Source organism: Salvelinus fontinalis, chromosome 4 (assembly GCF_029448725.1).
Source record: "Salvelinus fontinalis isolate EN_2023a chromosome 4, ASM2944872v1, whole genome shotgun sequence".
In the NCBI taxonomy this organism is placed as follows: Eukaryota; Metazoa; Chordata; class Actinopteri; order Salmoniformes; family Salmonidae; genus Salvelinus; species Salvelinus fontinalis.
The window spans coordinates 20,633,330-20,646,661 of NC_074668.1; the positions used below are offsets into that span (position 1 = coordinate 20,633,330).

The window sequence follows — 13,332 nt, forward strand, 5'->3', positions numbered from 1 at the left end:
GCTCCTTTAAATGTCACACAGAAATGGATTCACCACTGAAAAAAATTGTCCCTGCCCTGCAGGCATAGAAACCACCGGTTGCAAAACTGTTCCCTTCTGCTTTGTTTACGATTAGGAAAAGGGGTATACCTAGTCAGTTGTACAACTGAATGCATTCAAATGAAATGTGTCTTCTGCATTTAACCCAACCCCTCTGATTAGTGATACTTGGAAAATGTTTGCACCAGTGCCAAATTAATTATTGCACAATTTTGAAATTAATTAATGGTATTTGTGAGTGGGAGTTGACATTTGCACTGACGATCTGATTGTGTGCCCTGAAACCTTAGGATACACGTACCTGTAGGGGGTGCGTACTGGCAGCAGAGAAGTCAGGCGCAGGAGAGCAAAAAACGGATTTACAACGGCGCAGTTTAATAAACAAAACCACCGTAAACAGAACAATAAATCAATGGGTAAACAAAACCCGTTACACACCAGCATAACGTGCACAAGCACTACAAATAAACAATTCGGACAAGGACATGGGGGGAACAGAGGGTTAAATACACAACATGTAATGATGGAATTGAAACCAGGTGTGTGGGAAGACAAGACAAAACAAATGGAAAATGAAAGGTGGATTGGCGATGGCTAGAAGACATGTGACGTCGACCGCCGAATGCCGCCCGAACAAGGAGAGGGACCGACTTCGGCGGAAGTCGTGACAGTACCAGCCTGAGAAACAATGTTAAATGTCATCATAAACTACTAAAACATTCTCACGAAGGGTATACTTGATCAATAAGGACAACCAAAACCTGATCCACTGCCTGTTCACCCCGCTATCTTCCAGAAGGCGAGGTCAGTACAGGTGCATCAAAGCTGGGACTGAGAGACTGAAAAATAGCTTCTATCTCAAGGCCATCAGACTGTTAAACAGCCATCACGAACACAGAGAGGCTGCTGCCTACATACAGACTTGAAATCATTTGCCACTCTAACAAATGGATCACTAGTCATTTTATTAATGCCACTTTAATAATGATGTTTACATATATTACATTACTCATCCCTTATGTATATACTGTATTTTATACCATCTATTGCATCTTGACTATTCTGCTCGGTCATTGCTCGTCCATATATTTATATGTACATATTCTTATTCCATCCCTTTACTTAGATTTGTGTGTATTGGGTAGTTGTTGTGGAGTTGTTAGATTACTTATTAGATATTGCTGCACTGTCGGAACTAGAAGCACAAGCATTTCGCTACACTTGCAATAACATCTGCTAACCATATGCATGTGACCAATACAATTTTATTTGATAATTAGCAGTTGTAAAATGATCAGGAAAATGAACCAATTTCTGAATCTGACCTGCTCTGTTTTTGCTGGTTCAGCACAACCAGAAAGTACTTATCTAAGTTCCAGGCCTACTGTCAGCATTTACTTATCTTATTTACTATGGAGGATTAGATCTGTTATCATGGTTCATGCTAGATCAAGTTTATTTTATTTTATATAGCCCTTCGTACATCAGCTAATATCTCGAAGTGCTGTACAGAAACCCAGCCTAAAACCCCAAACAGCAAGCAATGCAGGTGTAGAAGCATGGTGGCTAGGAAAAACTCCCTAGAAAGGCCAAAACCTAGGAAGAAACCTAGAGAGGAACCAGGCTATAAGGGGTGGCCAGTCCTCTTCTAGCTGTGCCGGGTGGAGATTATAACAGAACATGGCCAAGATGTTCAAAATGTTCATAAGTGACAAGCATGGTCAAATAATAATCAGGAATAAATATCAGTTGGCTTTTCATAGCCGATCATTAAGATTTGAAAACAGCAGGTCTGGGACAGGTAGGGGTTCCATAACCGCAGGCAGAACAGTTGAAACTGGAATAGCAGCAAGGCCAGGTGGACTGGGGACAGCAAGGAGTCATCATGCCCGGTAGTCCTGACGTATGGTCCTAGGGCTCAGGTCCTCCGAGAGAGAGAAAGAAAGAGAGAAGGAGAGAATTAGAGAGAGCCAAGATTTTCAAAATGTTCATAAATGACAAGCATGGTCAAATAATAATCAGAAATAAATGTCAGTTGGCTTTTCATAGCCGATCATTAAGAGTTGAAAACAGCAGGTCTGGGACAGGTAGGGGTTCCATAACCGCAGGCAGAACAGTTGAAACTTGAATAGCAGCAAGGCCAGGTGGACTGGGGACAGCAAGGAGTCATCATGCCCGGTAGTCCTGATGTATGGTCCTAGGGCTCAGGTCCTCCGAGAGAGAGAAAGAAAGAGAGAAGGAGAGAATTAGAGAGAGCCAAGATTTTCAAAATGTTCATAAATGACAAGCATGGTCAAATAATAATCAGGAATAAATGTCATTTGGCTTTTCATAGCCGATCATTAAGAGTTGAAAGCAGCAGGTCTGGGACAGGTAGGGGTTCCATAACCGCAGGCAGAACAGTTGAAACTGGAACAGCAGGGAGGCCAGGTGGACTGGGGACAGCAAGGAGTCATCATGCCCGGTAGTCCTGACGTATGGTCCTAGGGCTCAGGTTCTCCGAGAGAGAGAAAGAAAGAGAGAAGGAGAGAATTAGAGAGAGCATACTTAAATTCACACAGGACACCAGATAAGACAAGAGAAGTACTCCAGATATAACCAACTGACCCTAGCCCCCCGACACATAAACTACTGCAGCATAAATACTGGAGGCTGAGACAGGAGCGGTCAGGAGACACTGTGGCCCATTCCGATGATACCCCCGGACAGGGCCAAACAGGAAGGATATAACCCCACCCACTTTGCCAAAGCACAGCCCCCGCACCACTAGAGGGATATCTTCAACCACCAACTTACAATCCTGAGACAAGGCCGAGTATAGCCCACAAAGATCTCCACCACAGCACAAACCAAGGGGGGGGGGGGGGGGGGGGGTGTGCCAACCCAGACAGGAAGATCACGTCAGTAACTCAACCCACTCAAGTGACGCACCCCTCCTAGGGACGGCATGAAAGAGCACCAGTAAGCCAGTGACTCAGCCCCTGTAATAGGGTTAGGGGCAGAGAATCCCAGTGGAGAGAGGGGAACCGGCCAGGCAGAGACAGCAAGGGCGGTTCGTTGCTCCAGAGCCTTTCCGTTCACCTTCACACTCCTGGGCCAGACTACACTCAATCATATGACCTACTGAAGAGATAAGTCTTCAGTAAAGACTTAAAGGTTGAGACCGAGTCTGCGTCTCTCACATGGGTAGGCAGACCGTTCCATAAAAATGGAGATCTATAGGAGAAAGCCCTGCCTCCAGCTGTTTGCTTAGAAATTCTAGGGACAATTAGGAGGCCTGCGTCTTGTGACCGTAGCGTACGTGTAGGTATGTACGGCAGGACCAACTTGGAAAGATAGGTAGGAGCCATCCCATGTAACGCTTTATAGATTAACAGTAAAACCTTGAAATCAGCCCTTGCCTTAACAGGAAGCCAGTGTAGGGAAGCTAGCACTGGAGTAATATGATCAAATTTCTTGGTTCTAGTCAGGATTCTAGCAGCCGTATTTAGCACTAACTGAAGTTTATTTAGTGCTTTATCCGGGTAGCCGGACAGTAGAGCATTGCAGTAGTCTAACCTAGAAGTAACAAATGCATGGATTAATTTTTCTGCATCATTTTTGGACAGAAAATGTCTGATTTTTGCAATGTTACGTAGATGGAAAAATGACAGATTTGAATCATGCATAGGCCTACATCCTGAGAGAAGGTTGTGATGCTCTACATTAGAAGCTGTTCAAAGGAATCGGAATGCATATAACATATGGGGATGAGTAGATTAGAACATTTCCCCACAAGTGTTTGCAAGACAGAACGTTGTGTGTTGTGTGAATTTACAGTACATCTTCACTTGGGCTGCTTAAAGAGCTCTTTAAAGCCTACATTTGTATTTGTAAGATGTGCATACAATCAAAGAGTGGGCCACCAACAAAAACATAAACAATATAGGAATAGATTCTTTATTTGGTTTTATAAACTGGGTCGAGCCCTGAATGCTGATTGGCTGTGTAACGGCAGATTTCCTCCTCTTCGTCTGAAGAGGAGGTGTAGCAGGGATCGGACCAAAGCACAGCGTGGTTAATGTTCATCATGTTTAATTAAAGACGATAAACGCGAACACTACAAAATACAAAACAATAAATGTGAAAAAACTGAAACAGTCCTATCTGGTGCATAGACACAAAGACAGAAGACAACCACCCACAAAATCCCAACACAAAACAGGCTACCTAAATATGGTTCCCAATTAGAGACAATGACTAACACCTGCCTCTGATTGAGAACCATATCAGGCCAAAACATAGAAACAGGAAAACTAGACACACAACATAGAATGCCCACTCAGCTCACGTCCTGACCAACACTAAAACAAAGAAAACACAAAAGAACTATGGTCAGAACGTGACAAGCTGATTGGCCCGTATACCACGGGTATGACAAAACATTTATTTTTACTCTTCTAATTACATTGGTACATTGTTATTTTTGCATTTGACCCCTTTTCCGATCTTGTCTCATCACTGCAACTCCCCAACGGGCTCAGGAGGCAAAGGTCAAGTCATGTGTCCTCAGAAACCCGCCAAACTACGCTTCTTAACACCCGCCCGCTTAACTCGGAAGCCAGCCGCACCAATGTGTTGGAATAAACGCCCTTCAACTGACGACCGAGGTCAGCCTGCAGGCACCCAGCCCACCACAAGCGCATGATGAGCCAAGTAAAGCCCCCCTGGCCAAACCCTCCTCTAACCCGGACGACGCTGGGCCAATTGTGCGCCTCTAGATCACAGCCGGTTGTGATACAGCCCAGGTCTGTAGTGATGACTCTAGCATTGCGATGCAGTGCCTTAGACCTCTGCCTCACTCGGGAGGCCCTGGTAACCAATTTATAAAAGCAGTAAGGCACCAGTTAGGCAACTACTGTAGTTATCCAGCTAGCTAGTAAACGTGCTAGCTATTTCAGTGGATGTTTTCACATTTCTACTGACAAATAAATACATTTCTAGCGGCAAATATGTTAATTTATAGCCATGGTATAAACGGGATAATCAACTCAGGGCTCTATGCCTTCTTTGGAAAATAATGCAACTCTGTGGAAGGATAGTTCCAACCTTCCACGTCGTACATTATTTTCCTGTGAACGCATAGCCCCTCCTTGATTATCCCTTACATCATTTGGTTATGACATAAGACATACAGTAGATAAAACAAAATACATATTCTTCCAAACTAGGGGTTAATTGGTTTAATTCACCTGGTTTAATTGAGGATTCCTTCTGTTATATTTAGGATTACATTAATAGAAATTAGCCTAGGCTTACTGGGAATTCTACATACTGTGGCTTTAATGTGTGTTCTTTTGTCAGTGATTGCAATAGCCTACCATTTAACAAGAAACGTCAGGGAGAAAATGTTTGTAAATGTGCTATTTTGACGGCTTTACATAGGGTGCGTGTATTTTCCTACTGCTCCTCAGAAAGTTTTCTGGATACAATGAATAGTTGTCATGGTTGAAGTAGGCCTATTACCTGTTCACACTGCAGGCCTTAATGCTCAAATCAGTTGCTTTTCAAATCCGTTTTGGAATACTGACTGTTCAAACAGCAAGTTACAAATGACCAAACCGGATGTGTGTGTTCAGACAGCGGCCATTTGCTTACAGGCTATAATCCCTCGAGGAGTTTGTTTTGCATGGCCCGGTGCCCCGGGTGGGTGTAGATTTCACTTAAGGATCAATGGAATGGTCTAAAATGAGCAAACTCCGCTCACCCAGGGCACACAAAAAGTACTTGACCACTCAGAAGCTATGCAGCAAGCTAAGGTGACAACAATGCCTGCCATGGACATCCCAGTTGCTTCGAATGCTCAAAGCCATACTGTGAAAACACTTTAAAGTCTCAAAGGATAAGATTATCCAACTTTCAAAAACCATCCTTCTTGGCTAGCTATTTAGCACATTCACTAATTTGTTTGTAAACAATCAACAGTAGTGAGTGCATACATTTTAGTATTTGTTCAAACTGGTCTCCCATTGGAATCAAACCCACAACCCTGGCACTGCAAGTGCCACACTCTACCAACTAAGCCACACAGGACTTCACCACTAGAGCTCAACAAACTGTCAACAGAGTAGCTAGCTAGCAACAAAATGTGCCAAATAACAGTCTAAGAACCACTTGAGAGCAAATAAATTAGATTTGACCATTCAGACAAAAGTCCAATGGCCAGGAATCAAATTTGTATCTGACTTCAAACGACCTACGAAGGTGCGCACTTTTTGGACTTTTCTATTGGTTCCATTGCAATAGGCACGCTTAATCAAGCACAGATACAGCATCTTATATGATTTCAAATAATATATGTGTCTGTTACATATCTGATTCCATGTACTTTTTGGCTGTTCAGATTGTAGGAAAAACAGCAGATTCTAAAAAAACAAACAAATATTGAGTCACTTCAAACTGCCAATGTGAACAAGGCTTTTGTGGCGCGGAAGGATAACGCCCCTAGATGTGGAATTGGGAATAGAGGAATTGAAAATTGAGTCCCTAAAATCATTTACAACTTGGAAACTGGAGTGACAACATTGCATGTACACTACGGAGTTCACAGAGACGAGCCGCAAACGGTTACTTTTTTGGATCTATGAAATTATGAATTCGACGTTTTTTTAATTGTCGAAGAGGAAAATAAAATAGGATCTATGATAACTCCAGGTGGAATTATTTATCAATTTTAAATCAGAAAAAAAGGAATGCATCCTTTCTTTGTGAAACTAACTTTCCTGTTGTCGCTGATTGTTCTAACACGAGGTAAGCGCAATAATAATATTCAACCATGTTTGGTTTGATACACAGTGGGTAAATATTCATGAAAAAAATAAATGATACATTTAGCCTATTACGGAGATGTTTTCCATGAATTCAGTCACATACGCTCGTATTATTGCAAAGTAAATGCTGATAGGAACAAATAGGAAGAAGTCGCAAACCTGATTTTTTTGAACTATCTCAGAACGTTACACTTGTTGCATTCGTTCTCCAAGGGTTTTTTGAAAGGCAGCTTGTCTCTTTGAGGATGGCTTGACATATGGGAATTACTTGGCAAAAGTGCCTCTTTAGTTGTGCTTCTTTTTTCTTCAGCTTCCGTTTTGTTTCTATCTTAATAAGTTTATTTTGTATTCACAGATAGCCAGGCATCACATTGTCAACATCTGACATATTGATATTGGTTGCAGTCTCATGCATGACTCCCACAATTGTGAGAAAGTTTCTTAATTTGCAGTGATTTGAGCCCCCACAACGCACTGATAACCAATTAAGATTTACGTATAACTGCTCTGTTATAACTAATTCTCATTCCAACGTATACTTTCTATGTAGGTTTTATTTGCACATGGATATTGTTTCCATTTCCTCCATACGTTTCATGTGGATGTATTCATTGTGCGTGCGCCTCTCGCTAGACAGCTGTGGCACTCTCGGCTCGCAGACGCAGCTCGCGCCAGACCAACCTTTTGCCAGGCAGACGCTGCAACAGACGGTTCGCTGTGCGTGACGCGTTTGCCTGAAAGTTCACTGTTCAGTCTATAACTTTTCACAGGAATATGAAAACTCAAGCCTCGGCCATTGGGGCAGTTTTGAGTCGAGTTACACAGAACCGTTTTTGCAGCGCTATGTTACTCCCCAAATATAGTACATTCGATGGGACAGCTGAAAAGGGAACGAAGAATGCACCTACCAGTGTGGTGTCAAGTCCCATTCACCACAAACTGCACTTCAAGATGGCTGTAGTCACACCTAAGCCATAACAATCATCGTCATGAGGGATAGTTCTGTAATTTATTACTCATGGCTTAGTTAACAAAGCACTTGGGTGTTATTTTGTTAATGTGATGACTGTATGTGAAAATAGAAAGAAGACATGAGTATTTATACTTGGATTGTGCTGTTGTTGTTGTGTTGACACGTTCTGTTTGCAGGTTTAAGATGCTCTATGTCCACCGAGTTGTGTTTGAAACTGGGGAGGTGTGAGGCCACAGCTGATGGAAATGGAGAGTGCAAGTAAGTTTCAAATCCCATTATTTGACTAGAGGGAAACACCTGCAGCCTGTATAAACACATATTATACATTCCAGAGATCATTTAGTGAATGACATAACTTTTTGGGATAAGTTGTTAAATCGTGTTGAGATGAGGCCCGCCATATGCCGCACACTGCATTTTCAGTTCTCTCAGATAGCAGCACATGCCTATTGTTGGAAGGCAAACACAACCCAGGCTTATTGATGAGGACTGCACTGGGGGTTGCTGTGTCTGTGTGTCTTGTGGCCTGCCCAGTTTTGTCCACTGCTACTGCATGCAGGCTCCCTCTCTCCAGCAGAAGTCTATGTTCGAGACACCCACTCTGGGCCCTAAATCTTGTTTCTCTTTTCTTTCACGGAGCGACAGCTGGGCTTTGCCAGAAGCTCGGCGGCCATTGTTCTCCAGTCAGATTAATTCTGTGTGACTAATCTGGCTGCGGCCTCTGTCCTACTCCCTACTCCCCCCTGACCTACTGCCTCTCCCCCCGTCCTACCCCCTACTCCCCCCTAACCTACTGCCTCTCCCCCTGTCCTACCCCCTACTCCCCCCTGACCTACTGCCTCTCCCCCCGTCCTACTCCCTACCCCCCCCGTCCTACCCCCTACTCCCCCCGTCCTACCCCCTACTCCCCCGTCCTACCCCCTACTCCCCTCGTTCTACCCCCTACTCCCCCCGTCCTACCCCCTACTCCCCTCGTCCTACCCCCTACTCCCCCCGTCCTACCCCCTACTCCCCCGTCCTACCCCCTACTCCCCCGTCCTACCCCCTACTCCCCCCGTCCTACCCCCTACTCCCCTCGTCCTACCCCCTACTCCCCCCGTCCTACCCCCTACTCCCCTCGTCTTACCCCCTACTCCCCTCGTCCTACCCCCTACTCCCCCCGTCCTACCCCCTACTCCCCCGTCCTACCCCCTACTCCCCCCGTCCTACCCCCTACTCCCCCGTCCTACCCCCTACTCCCCCGTCCTACCCCCTACTCCCCCCGTCCTACCCCCTACTCCCCCGTCCTACCCCCTACTCCCCCGTCCTACCCCCTACTCCCCCGTCCTACCCCCTACTCCCCCGTCCTACCCCCTACTCCCCTCGTCCTACCCCCTACTCCCCCCGTCCTACCCCCTACTCCCCCGTCCTACCCCCTACTCCCCCGTCCTACCCCCTACTCCCCCGTCCTACCCCCTACTCCCCCCGTCCTACCCCCTACTCCCCTCGTCCTACCCCCTACTCCCCCCGTCCTACCCCCTACTCCCCCCGTCCTACCCCCTACTCCCCCCGTCCTACCCCCTACTCCCCCCGTCCTACCCCCTACTCCCCCCGTCCTTCCCCCTGCTGAAGGGTTTTGTCCCCCTGTTGATGTTGAATGGGCTTTCTCTCTCTCTTTCTGAGAGATTTCAAAGGACAGATGGCAGTAGAGTATAATTAGACTGGATGGTTTCATAATTGGGAGCCGATACATAAGGGGGGTTGCTAAGGAAACTGGAAGTTAGTAAACAAGTTGTAATGCATTTCACAGGTTGTTTTTATGTTGTTGTTGTTATTCACTGTTTTTGAAAGTGAAATGAGCAGTTCTATACAAAGTGTTGAGTAGCTCTTCTACATCACCGACACATAGAACCTCTATTGTCCGCTGAACCCTCTTACCCCCTGTTCCATTAAGGCTACCTGAACATTGGCTCTGTTTCCAGCGTGGCGTGCCATTGGAGTGCCAGTGTCGTCTTACTGAGCTGCAGTGGAGTGTGGTAAAGCTGGGCTGGTGCGGCAGCTCAATCAGGCCGGCCGGATCGGCACTTGGCTCCTGCATGCCCAGGCAGCCATTTTGGCTCTTGGCCACATCTTAATTCTGTCTGGCAGAACCCTCTTGTTGGGCCACATAGCCATCATTGTGCATCTCACTGTCCTCAGACTCTTTTAGTTAAACATGGAGATTGTGATGGAGCACCATGTTTTTTTGAGAGGGATGGAGTTTTTTACTAGGCCTAATTTTGTATACTATGCTTATTTTTTTAATTATTATTACGTAGTAACAAGAGTTGACAATCCCACAATGTGTCTGAAATGTGCAGGCAGAGGTTGTGTCTTCTCTAGTGTTCATTGCTGGAAATGCTGTTTGTTTATGGATATACAGTATGTTTGGACAAATTTTAAAGGCCCAATGCAGCCATTTTTATATCAATATCAAATAATTTCTAGGAAACAATCAAGTGCCTTGCTGTAAAAGATTTCCATTAAAATGGGCACAAATAGCTTTTTAGCCCAACATTTTTTTGTCCACCAATTTTGCAAGGACTGTCTGGGAGTGGTCTGAGTGGGGAGGGAGAAAACTGAAAACTAGCTGTTATTGGCAGAGAGGCTTGAAACTCTCTTTCTTATTGGTCTATTAACCAATTTAACACATGGCGATGTCACCATGGAAAGCCGAAACTCCCGCCCATGCAAACCTACTCATTAGAAGGTCCTGTGTAGATTGTATTTTCAACCAGCAACTATCAGGAAATAACACTGATCCAATGTTTTCACACTTTTACAATGTTCATTTCAGTTGTTGTACAATATGATATAAAACACAGGAAACTTAATTTTGACTGCACTGGGCCTTTAAACAGGGTTGTGACAAACTTTAAACAGTGCAGTGATGTGAAAAAGTGCCTGAAACGGGAACATTTGACGGAGAAAGCCAAGTGCACCCTATCAGATTGATCTAATACTAATACTGTGGCCTAATGTTAACAGCGCTAGTTTCTTTCCATAACAATTGAATCTTCAACATGCATTTCTCACCAGTGTCTTTTCAAAATGGAAGAATTGTGTGGCAGGTCCTACTGAATTGTTGACAAATGTTGTGAGCGTTGTGGGAAAATAATACAGTATAAGTGAATGCCTGGATGGACTAATGGGACAGTTGGTAGCTACAACCATCAAACTAGTTGTAGTAGTTTAAAGGTTAATTGTAAAAGACTGTGGTGCACATTAATGTTATAAACGTATTGTTCTATTTATCGTTATCGCATCAATTCAAGCAATTTATGACAATATGGATTTTTTCCCCATATCGCCCTGCTTTACTGTATACCAAAGGCCTTATGTTGGAGGTTTAATGAGATGCTCACAGAGAGAGAGTTGGGTGTGGTGAGGTGTGGTGGTGTCTGTCTGTGTTACAGCCTGTCTAACCCACTGAATGATATGAGCTACATTCTATGATGGTCTCCATGAAACTCCTTCCTGAGCAGACAGAAAGTGTCTTTCCACTGCCATGTTTCCATTCCTAACAGGATTACAATGTTCCTTAACCTCAAATAAAACCATGTCACTCTGAGGTCAAGACAAGTGGGATTCCCAGGTCAAGTGCCATCCAATCCTTCAGTTTTATACAGTACTGCAGGGATGCCTACTTTACATTCCATGAGTACCGCTGCCCAACCTCATATCTGGACTGGCGAATGAGAGCCACCGGGATCAGGGCAGGCCAGGGTAGTTTATCTCTGAGGCCTTGAAGGAGGCCTTTCATCTAGCAGGAGGACATGACAGTAACAGAAAGCAGTGCAGTGTAGGGCCAAGCAGAGCCAGGAGAGAGAGATATGATCCACGATCCTGGCAAGGCTGTGGGATTTAACGGCGAGAAACCAGTCAATTCGAATAAGTTATTTCTATGAACATTATGACGTGAAATGAAACTGCTAAATGATATGCGATGTCTAAATCTGATTCTCTACGGCCTTCTCTCTGCTCTCTGTATGATCAATCATCAACGCTCAGGGTGGGGACAGACAGCGCTTCTCAGTATGGAGCGCAGCTTACAATGCATGTATCATCTCATCATGGTAACTTTTTCTCATGACAGGTAGGCCTACATTGCTGCAGCATAGCCTATGCTACAGTAATATATGAACTGAATGCTCATCTAATTTACACATATCCATCTGGTTTTTGGGGGGTCACCTCAATTTTTAATTGTAAAGATGTTTTTATTTGTATTTATTGCAGCTGCAGAGTTTTAAAACAGCCTATCACTCGAATCGTTGCTTTAAATCAGTGTGCATGTGAGCACTCTCTCGCGGTCTTTATCTCTCTCCATCAATTCCCTTCAAATTGCATACAAAATAGATAATCATGTTCAAGATATATATACAGTAAAGGTCAAACGTTTGGACACACCTACTGATTCAAGGGTTTTTCTTTATATTTACTATTTTCTACACTGTAGAATAATAGTGAAGACATCAAAACTATGAAATAACACATATGGAATCATGTGGTAACTAAGAAAGTGATAAACAAATGTGAGATTGTTCAAAGTAGCCACCCATTGCCTTGATGACAGCTTTGCACACTCTTGGCATTCTCTGAACCAGCTTCATGAGGTAGTCACCTGGAATGCATTTCAATTGACAGGTGTGCCTTGTTAAAAGTTAATTTGTGGAATTTCTTTCCTTCTTTATGCATTTGAGCCAATCAGTTGTGTTGTGACAAGGTAGGGGTGGTATACAGAAGATAGCCTATTTGATAAAAGACCAAGTCCATATTATGGCAAGAACAGCACAAAAAAGCAAAGAGAAATGACCGTCCATCATTACTTTAAGATATGACCTGTTCACCGGACGCGCTACCTGTCCCAGACCTGCTGTTTTCAACTCTCTAGAGACAGCATTAGCGGTAGAGATACTCTCAATTATCGGCTATGAAAAGCCAACTGACATTTACTCCTGAGGTTCTGACTTCTGGCACCCGCGACAACTAATGTGATTATTACTATTTGACCATGCTGGTCATTTATGAACATTTGAACATCTTGGCCATGTTCTGTTATAGTCTCCAGCCGGCACAGCCAGAAGAGGACTGGCCACCCCTAATAGCCTGGTTCCTCTCTAGGTTTCTTCCTAGGTTTTGGCCTTTCGAGGGAGTTTTTCCTAGCCACCGTGCTTCTACACCTGCATTGCTTGCTGTTTGGGGTTTTAGGCTGGGGTTCTGTACAGCACTTTGAGATATCAGCTGATGTAAGAAGGGCTATATAAATACATTTGATTTGAAGGTCAGTCAATGAGGAACATTTCAAGAACTTTGAAAGTTTCTTCAAGTGCAGTCGCAAAAACCATCAAGCGCTATAATGAAACTGGCTCTCATGAGGACCGCCACAGGAAAGGAATACCCAGAGTTACCTCTGCTGCAGAGGATAAGTTCATGAGAGTTGCCAGCTTCAGAAATTACAGCACAAATAAATGTTTCACTGAGTTCAAGTAA

General features: G+C 44.2%; 1 protein-coding gene across 1 annotated transcript in view; it reads left to right on the forward strand.

Annotated features, from left to right (window-relative positions):
* The first annotated feature begins 6,555 nt into the window (after nt 1-6,555).
* The window catches only part of LOC129853306 (neurogenic locus notch homolog protein 1-like), a 57,896-nt gene continuing 51,119 nt past the window's right edge, over nt 6,556-13,332 (forward strand). The window contains exons 1-2 of the mRNA XM_055919199.1: nt 6,556-6,828; nt 7,998-8,079. Coding sequence (XP_055775174.1) covers nt 6,771-6,828; nt 7,998-8,079 — 140 coding nt within the window. The 5' untranslated portion in view covers nt 6,556-6,770. The remainder of the gene's footprint in view (nt 6,829-7,997; nt 8,080-13,332) is intronic.